Source organism: Protopterus annectens, chromosome 13.part0 (genome assembly GCF_019279795.1).
Source record: "Protopterus annectens isolate FY-2018-M chromosome 13.part0, PAN1.0, whole genome shotgun sequence".
In the NCBI taxonomy this organism is placed as follows: Eukaryota; Metazoa; Chordata; order Ceratodontiformes; family Protopteridae; genus Protopterus; species Protopterus annectens.
In genome coordinates this window covers 160732362-160757048 of record NC_056747.1, presented here as the reverse complement: position 1 = coordinate 160757048, position 24687 = coordinate 160732362, and the positions used below count along the sequence as shown (strand labels likewise).

The following is a 24687-nucleotide window of genomic DNA, read 5'->3' as shown; positions in this document are numbered from 1 at the left end:
TGATTACTTTTGTGTATGAGATCAGACATCAACAATTGCCAACCAAACCCAGGGCTCATTCAACTAGAGCTTTAGCTACATCTATAGCTTTCCAAGACAGACTGCCTATTGATTCCATTTGTGCAGCAGCTACTTGGGCTTCTCCCCATACCTTCATTTCTCATTATAAGTTGGACTTAGCCTCTAGAGGCCGAGCCAACTTTGGTTCCACTGTAGTCAAGAGTCTGTTCCGATAGGCCACCCGGGACAAGGTGCTAGGGACGCGGTCCCATCCAGCAAGAATGAAGGAGAGATAGACAACTTAACATTTAGAACTTATGTACCTACCATAACGTTCCATGTTAGTTGTCTTCTTCTCGCCGCCTTTCTTGCGTCCCACCCTCCTTCCCCCTAGCCTAGACAGACCTAGAGGAGTTTGTTTGTGACCTTTTATTTTCTACCACCTCTATTTATATGTATATGTATATGTATATATATATATATATATATATATATATATATATATATATATATATATATATATTTATATCTTCAGTCAGGTTTAGGACACCCTTTAGGCATCCTATAGAGGTGGGTTATCCATTTTCTTCCATTTCATGGAACTTTTTTCCTAGCTGGGCCTAGCTTACAAATGAGATCTGAGGAGTTACCGCCTAGCATTGTGGGATATAGGGGAGCCTCGAGCCGGTGGAACTAGCTCTCGAGCTTTTAGAGTGGCCGAGTTGGAGCCGAGGATCGTCTCCGAACCCATCCAGCAAGAAAGAAGGCGAGAAGAAGACAACTAACATGGAACGTTATGGTAGGTACATAACTTCTAATTTTCCACTCTATAGTAGCAGGGGCGGGTTCCAAGACTGAACCACTTGCTGTATATATTGACCATAAGTTGAAGAGATTTAGAAGTTCTATTAAACATATTTCTAAAGATTCATGGGACTTTGAGTATTTCAGTTGATTTATACGACGAGGATGTGATTTTGGTAGCAATTGATGTGGTGGATCTATTTACAAGCATACCACACGTAGAGGGACTGGAATGGTTAAATATTTTAAATGGAGTGTGATTACTTGACAAATGAACTGAATCTGATTGAGTTTATGGATATAATTTTGAAGAATTGTATTTATTTTAATGGTGAATACTACAAATCAATGCAGGGTGTCGTGATGGGCACTTGATGTGCCCCTATTTTTGCTAATTTGGTCCTTTACAATTGGGAAAAGAATTTTCAGGCTGTGCAAATCAAATTATCCTTTATACTCTGTTTTTGTTGGAAGGGGTCAGAGGGAGACCTTGATGAATTTCTTAAACATATAGGAACGACGACTCCCTTTTTGGAAATTCACTAGTTCATATTCCAAGCAAATGATTATTTAGATGTGCATTTGTACAAAGATTTTGAGGTTGGCAGATATCATTCTCTTATTCTTATTTACACTTTTTAAGTGAACATCCGTACCATCAGAAGAAAGGTATAGTGAAAGCACAGATGATTAGGGTTTCTTGGATGACTAGTAAAAAGGAAGATTTTGAGGAGGAGGTTGTTAGATTTATGAAGGGTTTATTTTTGGAAAGATGTTATCCCACTAATTTGATTGACAGTTTAATGAATGAGGTATGTAGACAGAGAGCAGAAATACTACCCCCTTTTGGGTAAGGGTGAAACAGAGCAGATTTTAAGTACAGCTGTTACAAATGGATATGATTTGGCATTTGTGTATAATTTTCCCGCAAATTCCACAGAGGTTGAGAATATTATTAAAAAATATTGGAATATTTTAAGTCTCAACCTGGATGTAAACAAGAAAATAGGTCCACCAGCATTTGTCAGGAGAAGAAATAGAAATTTGGAGGAAATTATTGAGGCTGGTAGTGCATCTAAGGGTATTATTAATGAATTGAAGGAAGGTACCTATAGGTATGAGTTTTGTAATCAGTGTAGGTTTATGACTAACAAAACTGAAATTTATTTGGAGGCCAGGAGCACATGTATAAAGCCAAAAGGGTTTTTTAATTGTGGTAGTAGGGGTGTTATTTGGTTACTTGTAAAACATGCCCAGTTTTTATTTGGATAAAATGGAAAGAGCTATTAGGAAGCGAGTATATGAACACAGTTATGATGTTACTCATAGCAAAGACACAAATGCACTTTTAGATACAGTAGGGAATGTGTTGATAGTAAATATACTTTTTTGTTTTGGAACGGGTGAAACAAGACCCTAGGGGGGGACCTTGGGAAGCCAGATTAGAAGGGTCTAAATTACCTAATCGAACGATGAAAAGAGTGGTCTTTCATCGATCTGAAAAGGTCAAAATCCCTAAAGAGCAGAAGACACGGAACAGCAATTTTTTTCCCCCAGGGAAAAAAATTGCTTCTCCACAAGAAAAAAAAAATTCAAACACAAAATGAAGTTGGGGGCTTCTCCCTGTTAAAAATTGATGGTCTTTGTCTTCGGTGTTTAGGGGTTTCGATTTTTTCAGATCGATGGAAGACCGTTCGCTCTTTTTATCATTCGATAAGATAGTATAGACCTGATTAGAATATAAGGAATTGTACTGGCAATTAAAATTGGATGTGGCAAGGTCCCCAGGGTTAAATGACATTAGCATTAATAGCATTTTAAATATTCAAATTGCAAAACTGTAAATGTATACATTATGGATTTTTATAATACTAATTCAATTTTTAATGTAAGGTTATTAGCTGTTTTATTATAATATGAATAATCAAATATTAATGTTATCAATGGTAAATAGTTTTACTGAGTGTGTGTGTAAAATCAAGGTTAAACTGTGAAGAAATGTCATCATCTTTTAACGTGGTTTTTTACATACGTTGACATGTTCACTTTAATTAAAAGGGTTGTCTGTTTTATTGGTTGGTTTAGGTATAAAATGAGTAATGGTGCACATGAATTTTGTTCTGAAGAAGCCTGATTATGTTTTCAGATGAAAGCGCTTAACCTATCATTGTTGTTTTAAGTGGTAAGTAAACTGTTTTTTATTCGAGCCTGTGCAATTTTTTTACGGTACTGATGATGCCCACTGCACCGACCATGAACCGTGACGTCAAGTGCTTCAGCCTAATCCCATCTGGCACCAACAATAGTGTATCCAACACCGGTCACCTCTCCCCTCCCTATACATCTTACTTGTCCTGGGACCATGGTGCCAATAGGTGGAAATTGTACCTTTGACCCGATACTCCCCTATGGCAGATCCTTTCTATGGGCAGCAATATAGCCCTTTTTTAAAACGGCCTGATTTTGTCTGTGATATTTACCCAATCCTCTAGGAGCCTCTAGGAATTGGACATGGTGCGACTTGTAGATCAACTGCTGATGGCCAGAGGAATTTCAACACCTTCCAGGACTCCCCTCCCAACCGGAGTTGGGAGTTTTTCTCCACTGACTCCTGCATATTCTCCTCTTTTATCCTCCTTGCAGGTATTGAAGCACCTGGCACCGACACCTGTTCCGATTCCCACTTCTTTGGTTCCACTGTTGGACCTCCCTGTGTTTCCAGAGCTGACCCTTTGGTCATTGGTTCACTTGGAGCCGAGCCATCTTTGGGATCATGACCTGACTGCCAGCACCGTGACCCCTAGTACTGCACAGATTTTTTTTTTTTTTACAGTGGCATCTACTATGGTTCCGGGAGTCTTGGCAGCACCAAGTCCTCTCGGAGCTCCTTCCTTGGGAGTGGGCTCATCAGAGTGGGGTGTGACCCTCGTTTCGAGTTTTTACTATGCTGTTCTGGACTCCCACCCCTCTTCAGGCGGGCCAGCTTTCCAAGTGATGAAGAGGGCCCTTGCCTCTGTAGGCAAACTTTCGGCGTCAGAATACCAGATATGCCCTCCCTCTGAACCGCAGCTGACTCAGGCCACCATATCGGGACATTGAGCAGAAGAGCCTCAAGATACCATAACACAGGGTGCCCTTTCTTCTGTGTCCTAATCAGAATCCCCCGTTGAAGAGGTACCATGTAAGATATCAGGCAAGGGGAATCACATGGACTCCGAAGAGTGCCTCCCGCGGTCGCCCCCTGAGGATACTGAAAATTTTAAAGCAGTGGGGAGACTGGAAGCCCACCAACCCTTCCTCTGAGGAGTCTGTATTCTCGCAGGCTTTCTGTGCTCGACCCTGTTCTTTGTTGGTGACCCCGCCTGCAGACGAACTAGTCCAGCTCATTGTGTGGCACGCATGGAAGAGTCCTGATACTATTGAACCAATACCCTGGAGACCAGACAAACTTTTGTCACCATCTGAAGAAAGTCCACACTGGTCCAAAGGCCTACCGGTAGACGCTATGGCGGTGTCCACTAGGAAAGAGCTCGCTGTGGAGAGCCAGACTGTCCACCTCCCCAAGCATGGAGTCTCAGCTGGTGGACAGGTTAGGGATGCGAGTGTTTACCTCATCGACCTTTACCATTCGGGCCTTGAATTACTTGGCAGACTTTACTAGGCTTCAGGGAGACGTAACCTTGGAAATTTCAGGAACCTTAGCACGAGCAGTTTCTGACTAGGTACAGGACGAAGTTGTTTTGCAGCTTGCAACCCTGGAATCTATATCCAACTCGTCCATTTGGTTAATCTCTCAAGCTACCGAAGGGGTGGCTAGAGCTTGCAGGTTCAAGTGTTGTCATGAAATGTCATGCCTGTATGCATCTTTGGGACTTTGCGGACCCTTTTAAGTCTTCCTTTCTTAACAGTCAAATGGAAGCTTCTTCAGTTTTTGGAAAATGACTTGTGGAGTCGCCCCTTCTCAGCCCTAGGCTGCATTGACCACAGACGCTTCCTTGATAGGGTGAGGGGGCATTTTCAGGGAAAGACGGTCCAAGGCACTTGGTCAACCATGGAGGCCAACCTGCATACCAGTGTTCTAGAACTGAGGGCAGTGCTTTTAGCATTGCAAGCATTCCAATCTGTCCTCCCATCAGGAACAATTGCTATCCAGTCCAACAACATGTCAGTGGTCTGGTAAATCAACAAACAAGGGGGAACCAAGTCCTACCCGTTGTGTTGAGAGGCCATGAGAATTTGGCAATGGTCGATAACTTCCAAACACTTTCTGATAGCAACGCACATTCCTGGGAATTCCAACATGATTGCAGACAAACCGAGCAGATCGTATCCTCGTGACTCATGAGTGGTCCCTCAATTCAACTGTAGCGGTGAAGATCTTCAGTCTGGGGCCAGCCTTGCTGTGACCTATTCGCCTCTCCAGCAAATAACAAATACACCAGTTACTTTGCTGTAATTCCCCCGCAAAGGGAGTCTCCGAAGGACTCTGTAATATACGATTGGCCCACTGGACTTCTATATGCTTTCCCTCTCCTTCCTCTGATCCCACAGTTTCTAAGGAAGGCCCTTCTGCAGAGAAGCAGAGTAATCCTCATTGCACCCTACTGGCCCCAACAAATCTTGTTTCCCTTCCTTTGGTCTCACCTAGTATGCCAACCATAGATTCTGGATCCAACTCCGGAATTCATCTCACACCCACAGGGGTTGAGTCACTCAAACTTATCCAGTGTGAAGTTGACAGCTTGGTTTCTCCACTTCCAGTAATCGCCATGCAGAATAACCTTAACTCCCCGGTATGCAACATTCTTCTGGCTTCACATAAACCATCCACCAGGAAAATCTGTCTTAGTAAGTGGAAGAGAGTCCTTATTTGGTCTCGGCGGAGGGAACTAGACCCTTGCTCAGCTCCTGATAGTGTGGTTTTGGATTATTTATCAGGTCGTCTTCATTCAGGAGCAGCAGCCTCCACCATTATTGTACACTTGGCTGCTATCTCAAACTTCCATAATGGATTCCAAGTCTCATCCTTAATCTCCCATAGTCTCTGTAACCACTTCTTGAAAGGGGTCTCGCATATCAGACCACCCTTCAAAGAACCGATCAGACCATGGAGTTTAACACTAGTACTGCAATCCCTGATACGATCACCTTTCAGACCTGCTGCCACTTGCGATATAAAGTTCTTATCCAGGAAATCCCAATTTTAATCGCCATCACCTCAACAAGATGCATATCCAAGCTTCAGGCCTTGTACATAAAGCACCTTTACATGGTCTTTCATAAGGACAGAGTATCACTCCGTACTAACCCTTCCTTCCTGCCCAAACTTATTTCAGAATTGACAATTAACTAGACCATTGACCCACCAGTCTTTTTTCCAAACTACTCAAAGGAGAATACTGCCTTCATTTGCTTGGATGTACATAGACAATTATGATTTTATCTAGACAGAACTGAATCAGTACGTAAGTCAGACCAGTTGTTTGTTTCCTATTCAGGTCCTAAACTGGGAAATTATTTTTCTAAAGTGACATTATCTAAGTGGTTGAGAAATTGTATATGTTTTGTCTACCAACATAATCGAATTTCTCTAACGAACAAAGTCAAAGCACACTCCACCAGATCAGTGCAACTTGGCTACCCCTTATACCTTTTATCACTCATTACAAATTGGATTTGGTCTCCAGGGCGAAAGCATCCTTTGGTTCAATTCTAATGCATGGTAAATGTTAGGTTTGCTGGTGGTTTATATAAATATTTACTAAATGTTCAGAATGTCATCCTGGAATTGTGCATTGGAGGTCACTACTAGTCATCTTTGAGTAACTTAACATACTTAAAATGCTTTGAGTTGCAGTTGAAGGCAGTATTCTTATCTGCTTTTTGACTTCAGTTTTTGATTGCGTTCTTAATTTGGCCCGTCATTTTAAATGATTGTACCACAAGTTACTGGGATAAAAAATAAATAATTAGAAGTACAGTCATTTACATTAACATTCTATTCTGCTGCATTCCTGAAAATGTTTTATAGCATTGTTTCTATCAAGAGAGCATTTTGTTTGGGCAAGGATATGTTCTTTGCAAAGGTCTGGTAACTCATTTACTCCGGATCAGCTCAGAAAAAGCTGCCTGCTTAATTCCACCATAGGAACAACAGTACAGCCTGAGCTCATTTTCAGAAAATCCATTTGTAATACCATACAGAAAACAAATGTTTATAACTCTTTAACTATAAGAGCTAGACTAAAAATGTAAATGCAAAAGTTGTTCAGCAGACACTGACCTTTCCAACCGTGTAAATGTTGATAGTGCGTATCAAAGTCACTGTTAAATATTTGGCAAGGAATGCTGATATTGTGCATATTTTTTACCTTTTTGAAAAAGCAAAGCACAATGTCTTGGTCAATGTATCATGTAGACCAATATAATTTGTATTTAATTTGTTTGTATGAATGTCAGCTTTACAATGATGCCTTAACCATTACTGTGTGATGCTCCTTTACGGAGATATTCACAGAAATATGATTAATATAATATTTCTCATAATTGATGAAGCATAATGTCTCATCATCTGCAACAGACAGAGGCTACATATCTGTGTACAAGTTGTCTCTCTCAATGTCAGCTTCACAATGAGGCATCATTTGCGTCATCACCATGCTCCCTTGCAGAGATATGGGCATAATAATGAGAAGTATTGGAAATGTATAATTTTCATAATCTTACAAGACTAAAACTATATCTGAACATGCGTACAGTGCACAGACACAATTCTTTTACCTTGTAAGGAGTAACACCGTCTTCAAAATGAGGTATTACTTGGAGCACTGACTTGTTCCCTTGCAAAGTTATTTACCAAAATATGAAAAGAATCATAATTTCTATAACCTGAGTCCTAAACAAACTGATATCTGTACATGTGTACAGCATTCAGACCCAGTTGTTTTACCATGTAGACACATATCATTGTAAATATACACATTCTTGTTATAGCCAACATACTGATGAATGGTTACATGTAAAGAGAAAAAGCAAGGTAAGGACTGCCACTTCACTAATGAACCCAGGACAGGCATGGGAATTCAGTGGCACTCAAGGGTATCTGATGTGTGCAACACCTGTGCTGGCTACCCACTCAGACAGCTGGTAGCACTACAGTCTTACGACCTCCTTCAGTGTCAGCAGTCTGCCTTACCTATGCCTTTTCTCTTTACATGTGTCCATTCACCAATGGACCTAAGGGATCAAGTTCTGTATTACTAAGGCCTTCCTGTCATCTAAACTCTACACATGCCTGATAAAAGCAGAAGAAAAAAAGTATTGCAGGATGGTTACTGACATATTTGTTTGTACATGGTAGCACTCTCCTGTAGCAGTTGTTTTTACTCATCATCTTCACCAGCTCCTTACCACAGTTATTTGCCAAACTCAGAAAAATATATTTTACACAACACAAATCATAAGCAAATGCAAAGTTTGTACCTGTGCACAGCATACAGATAGTTATTTTAAAATCTGAAAATGAAGTGTTATTCAGCATGTGTACAAGTTCCTAGCACGTTTTTTCCTGTGTTGTAAGTAGTGATTCATTGAGTTTAACTTACCATACTGGTCCTACTTGGTCATGGGTGTTTTCCATTCTTCTCACAAGCTGCATGTTACCAATCCTGCATAGCTCTCCTCACGCCATTGTGGAGGTCAGTCAAGAACAACACAGTGCCTGCCTCAGGTGAACGCCATCCTTTCTGAAAAGGCCTCCCAAGTGGTTGAATGATGACATCATTCCCTCCAATGTGCAGCACAAGAACATCGGACTCAGGGTAAATGGAACACTTCTCTTCCAACAACTGCAGTACTCCGCTCCGATGCATACCTCTTCTGGCAGTCCAGTACACCTTCACACTAGATGTGGGGAAGCTCAAGCTGTTTTCACTTACGGAGGCATGGCTGGCAGCCCAGTGAATGTAGGAATGGCCTCATTTATTTATTTTAATTTATTTTACATTTGTTAACCAGGGGTGTCTGAGCGAAAAGGCCCTTTTTCAGCAAAGGCCTGGGGAGAAAAGCTCCACATAGAAAAATTACAGATACATTTAGTTATTTAGACATGATCAGTATACACACAAATTACAAAAGACATGTTTTTACAGTGGTATGCACCACACTCTCACTTGTTCTGCTCGTGAGGCCATGTCAGTGTCAGAAGGTGGACAAATCTGCACAGGAATGAAAATGCAAACAGATTACTACTCATGTTTGACAGATGTGTTGGAAGACTACATATATATGTATACCATATGCATTACCTGGTTAAATTAAATTAAAACATTCTCATCTCCATTTGACTTCCAAAAAGCAATACTGAAATGGCAATATGAAATGTCAGTATCAACAAGAAGTACAGAGTCTGTGTCGACTACAATGAACTCCAACTACTTGAGCATTACAAGAAGAAAAATGTTCCAAGCACTCATTACATACATACAGCAAAATCAAGATAGAAGTGATTATTGTGCAGTGATCCACAAAATATAAAGTATTGCTTCCCTTTCCCAAATTACTGGCTTTCATAAGAAAGATGCACTAAGTCAACTGAACCATTTCATTATCAAGCAAGTCATGGTGAATTAAGTAACAGTTACAGAATTCACTTATTCGTTGATTAAAAATGCCCATCCTCATTATGAACATATAAAGAATGTATTTATTTATTTATTTTGATAAGCAAAGATCACCTTATGCTACAATTCATCCCCTCAGTAAGCATATGTAGTGCGTGCACACACACACACACATATATATATATATATATATGTATATATATATATATATATATATATATATATATATATATATATATACACACACACACACACATGACAGGGAGTGAAACAGAACCCTGCCATATACGCAGAGAAAAAAGATTCAACAAACCTGCATTCACTTTGACACTAGTTGATGTCCCTTTTATAATAGCATGGCAAACTAATCTGTGATTGAAGACGTTAAATAGGTAATCCCATTACATGTGATCAAATGCCATCTCATCATCTACTAGTAAGGGAGAATTTGTCTGCATCTTGAATCAAAGATGCACTGTTAATAATTCTATCAAAACTCTATTTCCCACAAGCTTTGATCAAAATGAATCAGACCTAAAAGCAGCAGGACAAGCCTGGACAACAGAGCAGACATAAAGATTGTTTCATCCTGGTTTAGCACTCAGATTGACCAATAACCTTCTGCCCTTCTTTGGGGATCACTATCACTGTTGCTTCTTTCCAGGAGGGTTGTGTCTCCAGTGGTGTTAACACCACAGTTATAAAAACTAACATCTTTGTCAACATCCACTGTTTTCACCTTTCATAAGTACATTTCATAAATCCATGTAATTCATGATCGCCGCCTTTTCTTCTACAGCATGCTAAAACCTCTTTTCACCCTGTACTTGCAATACTTTTATCTGCAAAATTGTGTCCTGCTATTCAGTCAGGTCGCTTGATTTAATCCTCTGGATTAATCCAGTGTACTGCCTCAAAAAGTCTTACATTGAAGTAAACTGTTATATCCAAATGAGATCTACAAATACATTGCTGAAAAACATCTTGAAGCCAATCTCTCAAATAAGGTGGTTTAGAAAATGATATACTGAACCACCACTGTTTCTCTAAAGAGGGGGACCTCGGCAGAAAATAACATTAGAAGAGTATGGTCTGAAGTAACTGTAACCATTACTTCATATTTCTGGGTGTAAAGAGACCCTTCCTGTACTACAATTTTACAGACTTTGGAAAATCTTAAATAGACTGGAAAGAAGGAGTTTAAGTCCTGTGGTTCTTACTGGAGTAGGGTCAACCCTTAGCCTCATAATAAAACAAAATATTTTAAAGTACTTATATATTTTATGGAATGTGAAAGCTTTTGGTGCATCTTGGATGTCCTTCAAATGAGTAATCAAATTCCAGTCTCCTGCAAACAGCATCAGACTTACCTAAAATTGAGACAGAACCATCACAACTCTAAACCGAAATACAGTAGATTTTAGATTTGGGCAGATGGTATACACTCTATAACTGGTGTGACTGAGCTTCCGTCTAATATCTGTTATCACTAACTGCCATAACGAAGCCATTCATTGGTCTTCACTTGCATTGCTCCTTGAGCTATCAGTACAACACTGCACTTTCTGCACACAACCATAAAAAAGTTGCAGATGTAGCAAGTAGTATACTACATCTCAATACTGCAAAGAGATCACGGAGTGTTTTAACCCTGACCACAAATTCAGTCAGTACTGGCATTCATTTGTGAACACTCGTACTGCATATACCTCACATGTGCAGTAACATCATTCAGTTACTAAATGGCACTGGCAATAGCACTCCCCACCTCCTTCACCCCACCCTAATTACTCCTACCTGCCGGGTAACTAAGTAATGGCACTGGCAATAGCACTCCCTGCCCTCCTTCACCCCACTGTAATTACTCCTTTACCTGCCGGGTTCCACTGATGAAGCCTGAATGTCAAAAACCTGGCATGCAGCAATGTTGGAAACTAATGCTTGAAACACACAAGGGCAAAAAACAAAGTGCAAGTGTTTTTGTTTGGTACAAGCCCCCCAAACTTAGACACCAACTCAGCGTTGGACAAACATTAAAAAAAGGAGAAATTAGTGAAAATAAAGGCATCGTTGGTGGCACAAGATTAGAAATTACACCATACTGACAGAGGAAGGACATGCTGGAGCTATCCGAATGCATGACGACCAAAAAAAAAAATGTCAAACCAAGCTGGAAACATAAAAGAACCACCAACATAAGTCTGTAGTGACATTGAAAAGACTAAAGTTTTGTACAATACAAAAGGCCAACACTGCTCATGGGATAATGCACATTCTCAAAATGCAGCTGTGCAGTAGAGAAAACCCACCATAATACTGCACCGAAAACAGTGACAGCGTGCAGCACAAACCTTTCAACTGTCCCTCCCCACCAAGTATTTCTGATTTTGTAACAGAAAATGAAGGTCACAATCAAGTAAAGAGTACTGGAGGATGCTGTCCAAAGCTCCTTACTCTATGGACATATCACAACAATGCAAATCACAATCTAACTAAATAGAACAAAACTTAGAAAGCCGTCTAATCACTTCTGATGTAACATAATGAAAGCACCGGCATGAAGCCAAACAAAAAGAAATAACAGACCAAGCATACTGCAGTTAGAGATATCAGCCACAACACTTGATCTGTGTGCACACAAGACTTCATAAGGCAGGATTTGCAAAGCGATACACTGGCGTTTCGAAATTCAAAAAGACACCAACATAAATACACGTGAATTGCGATGAAAGAGCACCAAGTGTAACAGTTATTGCGATAAAAGAGCACCAAATATTATTTTCAATTATCTCATTAGCGAAGTGGGTTTCAAAATAAACCTTTTGTTCTACCTAGTAACTTTCTGTCCCCTGCCAGTCCGTGCTCTGTCTGATATGAAACACTGTCACAAATTTGAGAAAAGCAGTCAGGTCTTCATTTACTCACAAGCAGTGATAAGCTGTTCTCCACAACTTACACGTACAGTTACTAAAGACAATACTTTTGCCAAAATATACATATTGATAGACTTCCCGAGCAAGAGCCGAAATTAATTGAGTGAAATGAGCACTTACCTCTGTGTAAGGAATATCCCCATTGCAGCTGTATGGCACTTGCCTTTCAGGATTTCTCACGGCTGTAAGTTGAGGGATGTATTACCGATGGTCTCCCAAAACTGTGAACAGAAATGTTCTGTTACAGTAGATAGAAAGATCCAGTAGCAATATAGCAAATACCAGAAAAATAAGGAGATTGCTACTGGAGGACCCTCTATTTATTGTAACAGAACAAAGAAAACTTAGGTCAGGGTTTGGAGGTGTTAGGCAAGTGGTGTCTTGGATTGCAGGAATCCGATTGGCTGCCACCACTTGCTTCCTGCAACACAAATAGAATCGGCTTTCAAGCAGATACACAGTAAATTGTAAATATAAACATGATGTTTATCCACACTGAAAACTAAGTTGAGAAGGTACCTGACAAAGTTCAGGTACTTTTTCAACTTAATTTGTAGCAGTGCAGCTAAAACTTTAATAGAAAGTAATAATGGCCACACAGATAAAAAACGCACTCTCCAAAGCTAAGAATACAGCATCCATGGGACCAGATGACATCCCGGGCTGTGTACTCCATGAACTACAAAATGAACTGGCACCTCACCTAAGTGTCATGTTTAATCATACCCTCACCTCAGGCTTCATGCCCACTGAATGGCGCACAGCTACAGTTATCCCACTCCACAAGGGGGGATCCACCTTGGATCCCAGGAACTACCGCATCAGTCTGATGAGCCTGATCTGCAAGGCCATGGAATGTGTTATCATGGAACTTATAAACAAAGATACTGGCAACCTTAAAACACTGGACCCCACCCAGTTTGGGCTTGTGAAGGGCCGATCTTGTCTCCTGAACCTGATTGACTTATTTGAATCAGTCTCCAGAGCCGTGGATGAGGGTAAGGCAGTCCACACTACCTATCTGGACCTCGCCAAGGCCTTTGACATCATCCCCCACTCTGGAATCATAGATAAACTTACCAGTCTGGGCATTAATCCCTACATCACTTGATGGGTTGCCAACTGGCTTACTGACAGAGCCTACACTGTAAAAGTAGCTGACTTCATATCCAGCTCCAGACAAGTGGAGTACCTCGGGGTTCAGTCCTGGGACCGCTCTTGTTTGGCATCTACTTCTCTGAAGTACAGGCCAACACTAAGGGACTCTGGCTAACAAAGTTTGCAGATGAATGCAAACTGGGAGCCATTATTAAATCCCCAAATGATGTCGATACTCTACAAAAGGGCCTTACAGAAACAGATGATTGGTGCCAGAGCCATGGACTCCAGCTCAATGCCAAGAAATGTATAGTTATCCCCTTTGGGAAAAAACATGTACCTGTGAATTGCTACATAGGTGGCAGTACACTAAACACCGAAAGTGTGATAAGAGACTTAGAGACACAGGTGGACAGTGGTCTCACCTTCAGTAACCACATCGCCACAACAGTCAGGAAATCCTTCTGTGTGGCACTCCTCATCACTAAGGGCTTTTCATCAGAAAACAGGAGGTCATTGTCCCACTGTACTCATCCCTCATTGTACCCATTATAGAATACAATGCCCCATTTGGTATGTACCTCTCAAGATATCTGCAACAACTGGAAAGATCGCAGAAATTCCTCACTAAAAGAATCACATGCCTAAAGCAGATGCCCTATGCTGACCGCCTTAAAAACCTCCAGCTGTACTCTGTCGCATATCGTCTACTCCGAGGCGATCTCTGCTTAACATACAAGGCCATGTCAAACCCAGGGCTGTTGAACATGCTACACTAAAAGAAATCCCAATCCCTCAGAGCCACACACTCCAGGGATCTAAACCTTGTCATCGCAATAAACAAAACATGCTGGAGGGATAGATTCCTGACCCAGAGACTCCCCAGAGTCTGGAATAGACTGCCCATACATGTCAAGCAAGAGCGCCTCTTTGGCCCTCTTTGAAAGGAACCTTGATGATTGGATGGGAGAAAGGAAATTCACCCCAGGGATCAAGTCAGTCGCCCTGCTAGACAGGGGTCCAGGGAAGTAAATAGTGTAGGAAGAAATAGCCAGGGAACTGTTATGGCTAGGCTTGTATAGGCCCTAGGGCTGATAGCCTAGTACCAACCTATGAACAGTGCTTGTGGAAGGCACACTGGTGGAACAACATACCTTTTCTGGCTTTTCAGAGAGCACTCTGGTGTAAGCATAAAGGCACCCTCAGAAGGTCTTCGGGGTTAATGAGTTAAGTGAAAACAGTTTTCCTAAACTGTTCAAATCATGAAACATGAAATGTGCTATGACAGTGGAAGTAAGCGGGTCTGTTAAGTAAGTAAAAGCAGTAACTTGGAAATGGTTTCATGTTATGTTTTTTTTTTTACAACTAGTGTGCTGATAGTGGGATTTAACATCTGATGAGACATAGTGAAAACTCTGTATATCCCTTAAAAATTTATTAAGTAATGTCTATAAAAAGAATGTTACAAATGCATGTTTCTTGGAAAATGTTTGCCAAGGTGATGAGGCATGGTGGAGTAGAGGTGGAACATTCTTTTATGTTGAGTTGGATTTGAAAACACTACTGTAAACTATATTCTCAAAGTCTTGAACCAGCAGGACTGAGCACCGAATGGACATTCGCCTCTGTAGTATAAAGCAACCAATTTGCCTGCTAAGAAGCAAAACACATGCAGTAACTGGAAAGGTAGTAACTGTATCTGGGTTAACAGCAATACATTAGCGCAAGACTAAACATCCTGTAACAGCAGGCAGTAATGTTCACATTTTCTCTTCAGACAGATGAAGTAGATGTATGTTACTTTAACTCTTGTCATTGTCACCAGCCCACTTGATATGCTTTCTCTTTTAGTGTTACCAAAATATGAGCTGCTTATTGAAGCACCGAAGTACATCCAGGATATCAACAGTTGTGAAACTGGAAAAGTGCATGCCAGGTAAAGCAGCAAAATGCATATGGTATCTTTTATTGTTACTGCAGAGGGTAAAATGCATGTAATGATATGTATTGTATTGTGTAGGTCAAACCAGAATCGTAGTTGGGGTGGGGCAACTGGGGAAAGGTGTAAGGAGTTTAACAGCGAGAGTTGTCGTGAGGACCAAGAAAGGCTTCTTCTTTACTTTGTACCTCACGTAAACATGCAAGTGTTAGAGGCAACATAGTGCTCCAGGGAGGAGTGCTACCTTTGAGAATATATTTATTTATTTTGTTGTTGTTCCACAACTTAGTATTGCCCTGGAGATCATTCACTCCCCAATTGCTCCGAGAGTGGAGGAGCTTTGCCCTTCCTCCCCTTACCTTGTTTCTCCTTATGTGATCTATACTCTAGCACTGGTGGTTCTGAATGTGTCTCCTGCCCATATGGTTTCCTCATTAGTGCTGACATCTTAGCTGCCTTCAGTGCTGATGCCTACCGTGATGTACTTGACTCTGTCCGACTCAGAGAGGTCAGAGCAGACTGAGTTTCAGAGCCATCCTTGCCCCTTGGTGCTTTGGCCCTGCACAGTTCGGCTCTGGACCTGACTTTGGATCTAACCAGGTCAATGACTGGGGTCAGGGCTTCTGCTAGGTCTGTGGATCAAGAAAGGTCGTTCCCAGCCAACCCAAGCCTTGGGTTTCAAAGTTAGAAAATTCTGTCCCACTCTGAGACCTGGTTATCACATAATGTATCTGCTCCATCCCAGTCTCATCTTCCGGGATCTTCAGTTTTACAATGATGTAAGACCTTCAGCAGCCCCAGACCCTGGGCTTTCCTGAGGCTTCTTTGTCTCCCCCAGTCTCTCACCCCCTCCCATGGAGCATAAGAAGCATCAGTGAAAATGGAGAATCCTAGATTCCTTCCTGGAGTCTTTGACAGAAGTCTGTAACCTTGATGAGGGGTAAAGGTACCCAGAATCCACCCATGATGCCGCCTCCTTTGTTGACTGCCTTGAACTGATGAGACCGTGAGGATGTTGAACTACCAAAGCCCATACTACTAAAGAGTTTGTGTTTCTTGAGGCCTTTAGTGCAGGCCTATCCATAACTTGGGTAGTATTCCTTCCTGACACCCTTGTAAACCTGATGTTTAGGATGGCATTGAAAGAACCTGCTGTAGTGGAGCCTATACCTTAGGAAGCCAGATAAAATCTTAGGCCCACCCAAGGATAAGTCTCATTAGAGCAAGGATCCTGATGTCAGTGTTCTTGTTGCTGCCAAGAAAGAGCTTTTAGAGAAGAGTGCATCAATCCATTCTCCAAAGAGAGTGTTGTGTGGATTGAACAGATTTGGGAAATGCACCTATGCTTCTGTCACCTTTTGTCTTCCATTCACCTAACTGAATAGCACACTGTGACTAGGCTTCATAGGGACTTGATTACAGTGTCTCTTAGTAACACCCCAATGACGGTCAAGACTCGTAAGTCTATTGAGGCTGAGTTTGGCCACCTTGCTGTTGATGGCAAATGTATCCATGCATCTCATTTTCAATGCCATGGATAGTATAGCTAGGGCAGCAGGTATCAACATCACATTTCATTGCCATGCCTGGATGCCCATCTTTAATTTTGCAGAGTGCTTAAAGGCATTTTTCCTTAATGCCTGTTTTGATGGGTCCACCTTGTTTGGCCCTGAAGTTGAGGATGCCTTGACCAGGAGTGAACAGGTGGGCAAGACATCTACTATAGGAGCCCCCCCAGGACTTTTCGCATAGCCAGAGATATGGGAAGTGGTTATTCCTTTGTAAGTCACTGCAGGCTTGTTCAGGATGCTGCAGGTGAGAGTACCAACACCCAACAGAGGGGGTAACTTCAAAGTATGCAACTACATGGGCAGGGATGGTCTTCAGAATTAGATCATCAAGGGGCTTCTCTCCGGAAACCATCTTCAATGCTCCTGAAGATTTGCCTGATTGCTGTGCTATGGAGGCAGTTGGCTGTCCATCCTCAAGCTTGGGAAGCCATCACATTGGATTCCTGGGTGCTGAGTAGTAGTCAGAGGTTACATTATCCTTTTTCACTTTACTTCATCTTTACATTAAAGATTCTTTCCATGTGGTTCTCCCTATCAGTGAAGGGAGGCATCAGTAGAGATTCAAAAGATGCTAACAAAGCAAGTCATCCAGGAGGTTCCACCACACTAGAGAGGATCTATTCAACATTGCTTTTTTGGGCACCAAAAAGAAGGACCTCTGGTCCATTTTTGAGTGAAGCAAGCTTAAATGTTAGTCAGACAGACCAGATTCTGGATGTTAATGGGGGAAGTCCATTCTACATCTCCTGAGGAAAGATGATTGGATATGTTTGATGGACATAAAGGATACTTGCTACCACTTAAAAATGGATAGTTACTACACATAAAAACAGCTAGATTTCCAGGAGGTTAATGTACTTTTGGCTGGGAGCCACTTGTTACCAGTTTCAAGTACTGCCCTTTAGCATCATCACAGTCCCCCCAAGTGTTCACCAGATAACATAATAGTAGAAACAAAACAGCCAAATACTCCCAAATGTTTAAACTGGAACACCAAACAAACTGTAGATAAAAAAACAGCAGAACAACCACGACGTTGGTAACTTCTTTACTAAAATATATAAAAGGATGAGTGCTTTCGTATATTACTATGCTTCATCAGATCTGATGAAGCATAGTAATATGCAAAAGCACTCATCCTTTTATGTATGAGATTACTTCTTTATTAAAAAAAAAAAAAAGTTACTAACGTCGTGGTTGTTATGCTATTTTTTTATCTACAGATATACAACAGTGGTAGCAGCACAGCTCAGGCTGCAGGGTCTTTCTGTATCTGGAAGACTGGTTGCTTACAGCAATTTCAGGGGCATCATGGATTAAGGCCAAATATTCCTTGCTTTGTTTGTGCCTCTCCTTTGGTATTGCAGTGAACTTCAGCAAATTAAGTCTTAACCCATCCAAGCTCTGGGGTTTATAAGCTACCATCTGGACATGACCAGTCAGATTGCGAAACCTCCTCATTCAAGCACATCTGTATGGATACAGACCCATCAGGTTCTTTTGTTTCAAAGGTCCCGACCTTCTCTAGTTCTCAGTCTGCTCAGTTTGATGGCTGCTGCCATATCACTCGTTCCTTTGGCCAGGTTTTACATGAGGGTTCTTCACTGGGCTCCTGTGCAGTGGTCAGTGATAAGTCTCCCAGTACATTCCCCCATACATCATACAGAGATTTAACTTCATCACATCTCAAGGTGTCTAATATCAGTTTATTATTCTTCAGCCCATGGCCACAGTGACCACAGATGCTTTCCTCATGGGGTGGGGGTGGGTGATGGGACATTGTGACGTCCCTCCTTTGGGCCAGTGATCAAGGAACCTTGACACTGATAGAGAACATTCAGTTTGAGAGAAAAATAGACGCACACAATATTTTTAGATGTAGCTCTCTGTACCAACCACATAGTTTCTTTAAGAGTACACAGAGAATGCATGCTTCAGTCCTGAGGCTGGACTTCCTCTCCAGGTTCCATAAATGACTCCACACTAACCAACTGTGAGGCGAGTCCTCATCTGGGTGTTTCAAGCCAAGTCCTCCACCACCCTCTGTGTGAAATCAGTGCTCTGTGTCCCTGTTCCAAGTAGCTGACACACACACACTTTGAGATTTGATTTACACACATACACACACCTGGGAAAGGCTGGCACAGATATACTTGCTATGTCACCTCCATCCAGACTGTAAGGTAGATACTGCCAGCAGAAGACCCCAAAGCCATCTACTGTAAGGCTCTTAGGATACCCAATTATACTTAGTAGTGTTTCCAAGCAGCAGGACTTTCATGAACGTGAAGCCACAGTGCCACTAAATAAATTTAAGTGCTCTCAGAGGTTAAAATATTTTCTAAAAGAACAGCCACAGTGAAAGGTTTAGATATATTTAATAAAAAAAAAAAATGACAATATTTATTTGTTTTGCAGATATGCAAGAGGCCCACCAGGGTGGGGTCTGACAATGCCTTGTACGCCAGGCATAGATCTTCCCTCAACAACCTGTAAGAGACCAAATTCAGAGACAGGGCTTTGTATGGTCTGTATAGTACATGTTACACCCTGTATTCTTTTAGTGAGGACCTTCTGTGGTTGTTCCAGTTTGTTTTGCCTGATTAACTACAATAACAAAGGAGGCATTTTACTCAAAGATGGGTCTGATGAATGCTGAATATAATGAAATAATGACCCCCTTGTTCCTAGATACCATACCTGTGTTTATAAATTGCAAAACACAGAATGATTTCCTCATTCCTGTAGGCACATAGTGGTCAAAGGCTAGATTACGGTCTACATGTGTCCCCAAGTCTCGGATTGCTGGGTTGACTCTTACGCCTGTGTTGTCAGTGTGATAGTTACCAGGGATGGAAGACTTCTCTAAGGATATTATGCATCTCTTGGCATTTCATTTTAGTTCATGACTCTGACACCAGTGAGCCATTTTAAGCCTAGCCAATTATTCCTTTTGAGACTCAAACCCTGCACCTTGTGTTTGTTAGGCAAACACCTTAACCATTTGGCCACCCTCCCAACCTTGGAGAACATTAGTGCTGGTGGGTGATTGTGAGTATCCTAATTTGCAATCATTTGCAGATTTGGTCAGCCAGAGGCCCTTGATATTGACCTTGACTTCAGAGGAGTAGATGCCAAAATGAAGTGGTCGTAGGACCGATCCCGGAGGGCCACTGCTTGTGACTGGGAGATGGACTCCCCAGTTCTAACTTCCTGGGTTCTGTCTGTGAGCCACTTGGATATCCACCAGGTGACATCCATAGGGTGTCTTAAGGATTTATACTTAACCTTTTGTGTAAATCAACAATGCCCAAATGTGATAGTGTCAAATGCCATTGCCAGGTCAAGGTAGACAATGTGAACCATTTTGCCCTCCTCCATTGCTTTTGTGACCTTCTTAACAGTAGTCCACCAGGGTGAGTAGGCATGACCTGCTCTTGACGAAATCAAATTAGTTTTGGTCCAGTAATAGAGAATCTGTAATGCACCTTAATTTATTAATGCATGTAGTCAATGCCTTAAGCTGATAGGCAAATAGTAGGCTGTCATTCTGCAGACTATTACAGGCTTAGCCAATAAACAGAGTTCAGAATCAAGCCCTGTTCCTTGTATGTGTAAGGTTGACTTTAACCACTATGCCAATCCCTTTGTCATTCCATTCTTTGTTTCTTTTTATCTAAAATGAAAGATATGTTAAGTTGTCCACTCTCGCCTTCGTTCTTGCGGGATGGGTTCGGAGCCGATCCTCGGCTCCAACTCAGCCACTTTCTATAGCTCGAGAGATCTTTACTGGCTCGAGGCTACCCCTTATCCCAGAATGCCCAGCATCAGCTACCCAGATCTCGTTTGCTGCTTCAGCTGCGAGGTTATGTCAATACTGGCTCAGGCTTAGTATAACATTTTTCTCTGTTTAAAGTTAAACAATTTACTTGAAAAGTTAGTATTTTTTTTCACTGTTTATAGTAGTTTGTAAGTTTATTTAGTCGTAAACCCCTAATCTTGTCCTTTGATGTGTTTTTGTGCTGTGTTGGCCATCGCCCCTTAGTCGCTAGGCCTTCTGTTTTTCCCTGAACTGGTTTCGAGTCCCCTCCCCCCCTTAAGGACAGCCGTTTAAGTTAGAGGCTCTCCTTTAAGGTTTTTATCAATATAATTTTTAATGTTAAGTTGTCTATCTCGCCTTCATTCTTGCTGGATGGGTTCGGAGCCGATCCTCGGCTCTGACTCGGCCTTTTCCTAAAGCTCGAGAGCTATTTACTGGCTCGAGGCCTCCCCTTATCCCACAATGCTAGGCATCAGATATCCAGATCTGGTTTGCCGCTTCAGCTACGAGGTTGCATTTTTACCGGCTTCAGGTCATATAATTCTTTTTATAACCTTTCATAGTCAGGGTTGTTGTTGCTAATTTAGATTTTCTTTTCTATTAGAGTTGTTAAATTGTAATCCCTTTAGACCCACTTATAATCCCCTTTTTTCTGTTGATTACAGAGTTTTATTCCCTTCCTCCCTTCCCCATCCCCCTTTGGGGTAGTGGTTAGGCCTATCTCTGTATAGTGTGTTTGATATAGATATATAGTTTTTATAGTTTTTGGTTAATTATAACTGCTATAGTTGTAGAAGTTGTATTGCCTGTTCTAGTGCGTGTCTGTGTTTAGTGTTTAAGCACTAGTTTAAATTCCCTTGGTATCTCTTCTACCATGTCCAAAGATACCAAGGTTTCAGGTTTCAAGAAGTGTGACTCGTGCTGTCAGAAGATGTCTCTGACAGACGGTCACACTTCTTGTGTTTATTGTTTGGGCCCCCTACACCTGCATGACTCTTGTTCAGTCCGTCATGCTTTCAGTCCGAGAGTCCTGCAGGAATGTAGGAATAAACTAATTTTGAGAGGCTTGTTAAAGCCTGAAGGATCCCCAACTAAGCCTTCGTCGGGGAAATTCTTAAAGCCCGCCAAACCATCGGCTCCCTGTTCAGAGCCGACGCAGAGCGGAGCTTCTACTTCTTTGTCTGTTCCGGCCGGAACTGACACTTTGAGACCTCAGTCGGCCCCGACTTTGCCATTGGAGCCATCTCTGAGCCAGAAGCGTTCGAGATCCCCTTTAGAATCCGTCCGCTCAGGTCCTAGGTCCCCATTACTACAATCGGAGTGGAGTCATAGGTCCCATTCCTCTCGGTCCTCCAGGTTATCTGACCATGACTTAGAGAGGGTGGTCAGTAGGCTCCTTAAGTCGCAGGCACTGGCCAGAATGTTGACTAGCCCTTCTCAGCAGACTGTGGCTATCCCTGTTTCTTCAACTATTCCTCCTCCGACTCTACTACCGTGTTTGGAGCCGGAGCTTGTTGGGGCTCGAATCGTTGGAATGTCGAAGCCGATACCCCACCCTTCGGCTCCTTTGTCGGCTCCGATCTCTTAATTGGTTCTGTCCTTGGAGGGATCCGGGCGCCGAGACTTCCTCGTTGGCTCCGAGGGGGCGAGTGGCATCGGACCCTTGTCCGATCCCGTTCTCCCTCTCGGGGCCTCGGCGCAGGTGAGCTCGGCCCCGACATCGGTCTCGGAGCTGTCCCTCTCTGTGCCGGGAGGGGTTCACGTCTCTTAGGAATGGGAGCCTTCTTCTCTGCCTGATAGGGGCGCCTTTGAAGTCATGAGGAGCGTACTGACTCCTGGGTCGGCTCCGCGATCGACCCCTTCGGCTCCTCCCCCCATGGTGCCTGTGTCTCTCTGTCCACCCTCCTGACCCCAAGCGTGGAGAACAAGCGCTCCAGATAGCCCCATTGGGTGCATCTTCCTCTTCTGAGGCCTCCCCTGATCATTCGGAGGAGGCCCCTCGGAAGAGAAAATGTAAGAGGAAGCATGTTGACTCCCCCGAGTCAGTCACCTCTGACACTGACTTGGAGGATTCGGAAGGGTCCCCAAGGTCCCCCTCTGAGGATGTCTCCTTTTCAGACATCCTTGAGATCCTTAAGCAGAGGGGGAACTGGACTGCCCTCAACCCTTCCGAGGATGAGTCTGTGTATCTGGACGCGTTAGGTTCTCGTCCTTCCACCTCCTGGGTGTGTCTGCCTTTCGACCCACTCATGGAAGTAGTGGCTCGGAAGGCGTGGACGGCCCCCTGACACAGTGGAACTAACTCCCCGCAGGCCCACAAAATTCATCACAGCCCCGTCCGACAAACAGTTTCTCACTAAGGGTGTCCCTGTTGATGCCATGGTGGTTGCAGCAGCCACTAAGAAGGAGTTGGCTGACCCTTCAGTGCCTGTCTATCCACCTAATAAAGAATCTAGGACAGTGGACAGGTACGGGAAGCAGATGTTTTCTTCAGCGACCTTTTCCATGTGGCCGTTGAACTATCTGTGCCATTTCACTGGCCTTCAAAGAGATCTCCTTAAGGAACTGGGTGATACCCTTCAGGATCTATCTGCTGCGGGGTCTCAGGAAAAGATCAACTCCCAGCTGGCAACCCTTAATTCTATAGTCAACTCCTCCATGCGGCTCATTTCTTATGCAGCCGATGGGGCGAGTAGAGCCGCAGGCACAGGCGTGGCTTTGAGAAGACATGCCTGGATGCGGTTATGTAACTTTGCTGACCCCTTTAAGGCGTCCTTCACCAATACCCCCTTCGATGGTTCGGCTTTGTTCGGACCACAGGTGAAGGATACCCTTACCAGGTGTGAGCAGGAAGGCAAGACTCTCTCTGCTGTGGGATTCCGTTTTTCTACTCCTAGACCATACCCTAAAGGTCAGAAGGGTGGAAAAATGTGGTTTCGCAAACCCCAAGGAGTCGTGCCTGACCCATATGGAGAGTTTCCCTCCAGGGGCACAGGAGGGAACAACAACAGACGCTGCCCGAGGGGCAGAGGGGGTCCGCAGAATCAGGGTAGCAGGGAAACCTTTTCCGACAAACCCTTTCAGCACCCCTGAGGGGCTGCCCGACTGTCCACTCTCAGAGGCAGTTGGGGGAAAGATTATCACTGTACCCAGAAGCCTGGCGACTCCTCACACAAGACAAATGGATACAGGCCATCTTATCCGAGGGTTACAAAATCCCCTTTGTCCACACCCCCATTCAAACAAACAGATCCCTTCCAGATGTTCCACCCGGTCTAAGGGAACAAGCAGTACTAGAAATCTCAAAATTGCTAAGAAAGAGTCATCCAGCCAGTCCCAGCAGACTAGCAAGGATCCGGGATTTACTCCAAGTTCTTTTTGGTACCAAAGAAGACAGGGGACTAGAGACCCATTTTGGATCTCAGCAGATTAAACAAATCTGTTCAAAGAACGAAGTTCCAGATGGTCACGCTTCAGTCCATTCTACCCTTTTTGGGTCCGGACATTTGGATGTGCTCCATAGACCTTCAGGATACGTACTACCATATCAAAATGAACAGATGCTCCAGGAGGTTTCTCCACTTCCAGCTGGGAACCAGTCACTATCAATTCAGAGCCCTGCCCTTTGGTCTCACCACAGCCCCCAGGGTGTTCACCAAATGCATGGCAGTGGTTACGGCTCACCTGAGACGGAGAGGATTCCAGGTGTTTCCATATCTAGTTGACTGGCTCCTAACTGCTTTCACCAGGCATCAGCTAATCCGAGCCAGGGATTATACCATCCAAACTTGCTCAGAGCTAGGTATCTCTATAAACTTCGAAAAGTCTGCATTGTCGCCTTGTCAATCCTATAACCTTTATAGGTGCCATATTAAACACAAAAGAACCGTCGGCAAAACTC

The 24687-nt window shown here is 42.9% G+C and overlaps 1 protein-coding gene across 1 annotated transcript in view; it reads left to right on the top strand.

Moving 5' to 3' along the window:
• Positions 1-24687, top strand: part of CPAMD8 (C3 and PZP like alpha-2-macroglobulin domain containing 8) — a 7231600-nt gene that overhangs the window by 723653 nt on the left and 6483260 nt on the right. The window contains exon 5 of the mRNA XM_044054766.1: positions 15308-15392. Coding sequence (XP_043910701.1) covers positions 15308-15392 — 85 coding nt within the window. The remainder of the gene's footprint in view (positions 1-15307; positions 15393-24687) is intronic.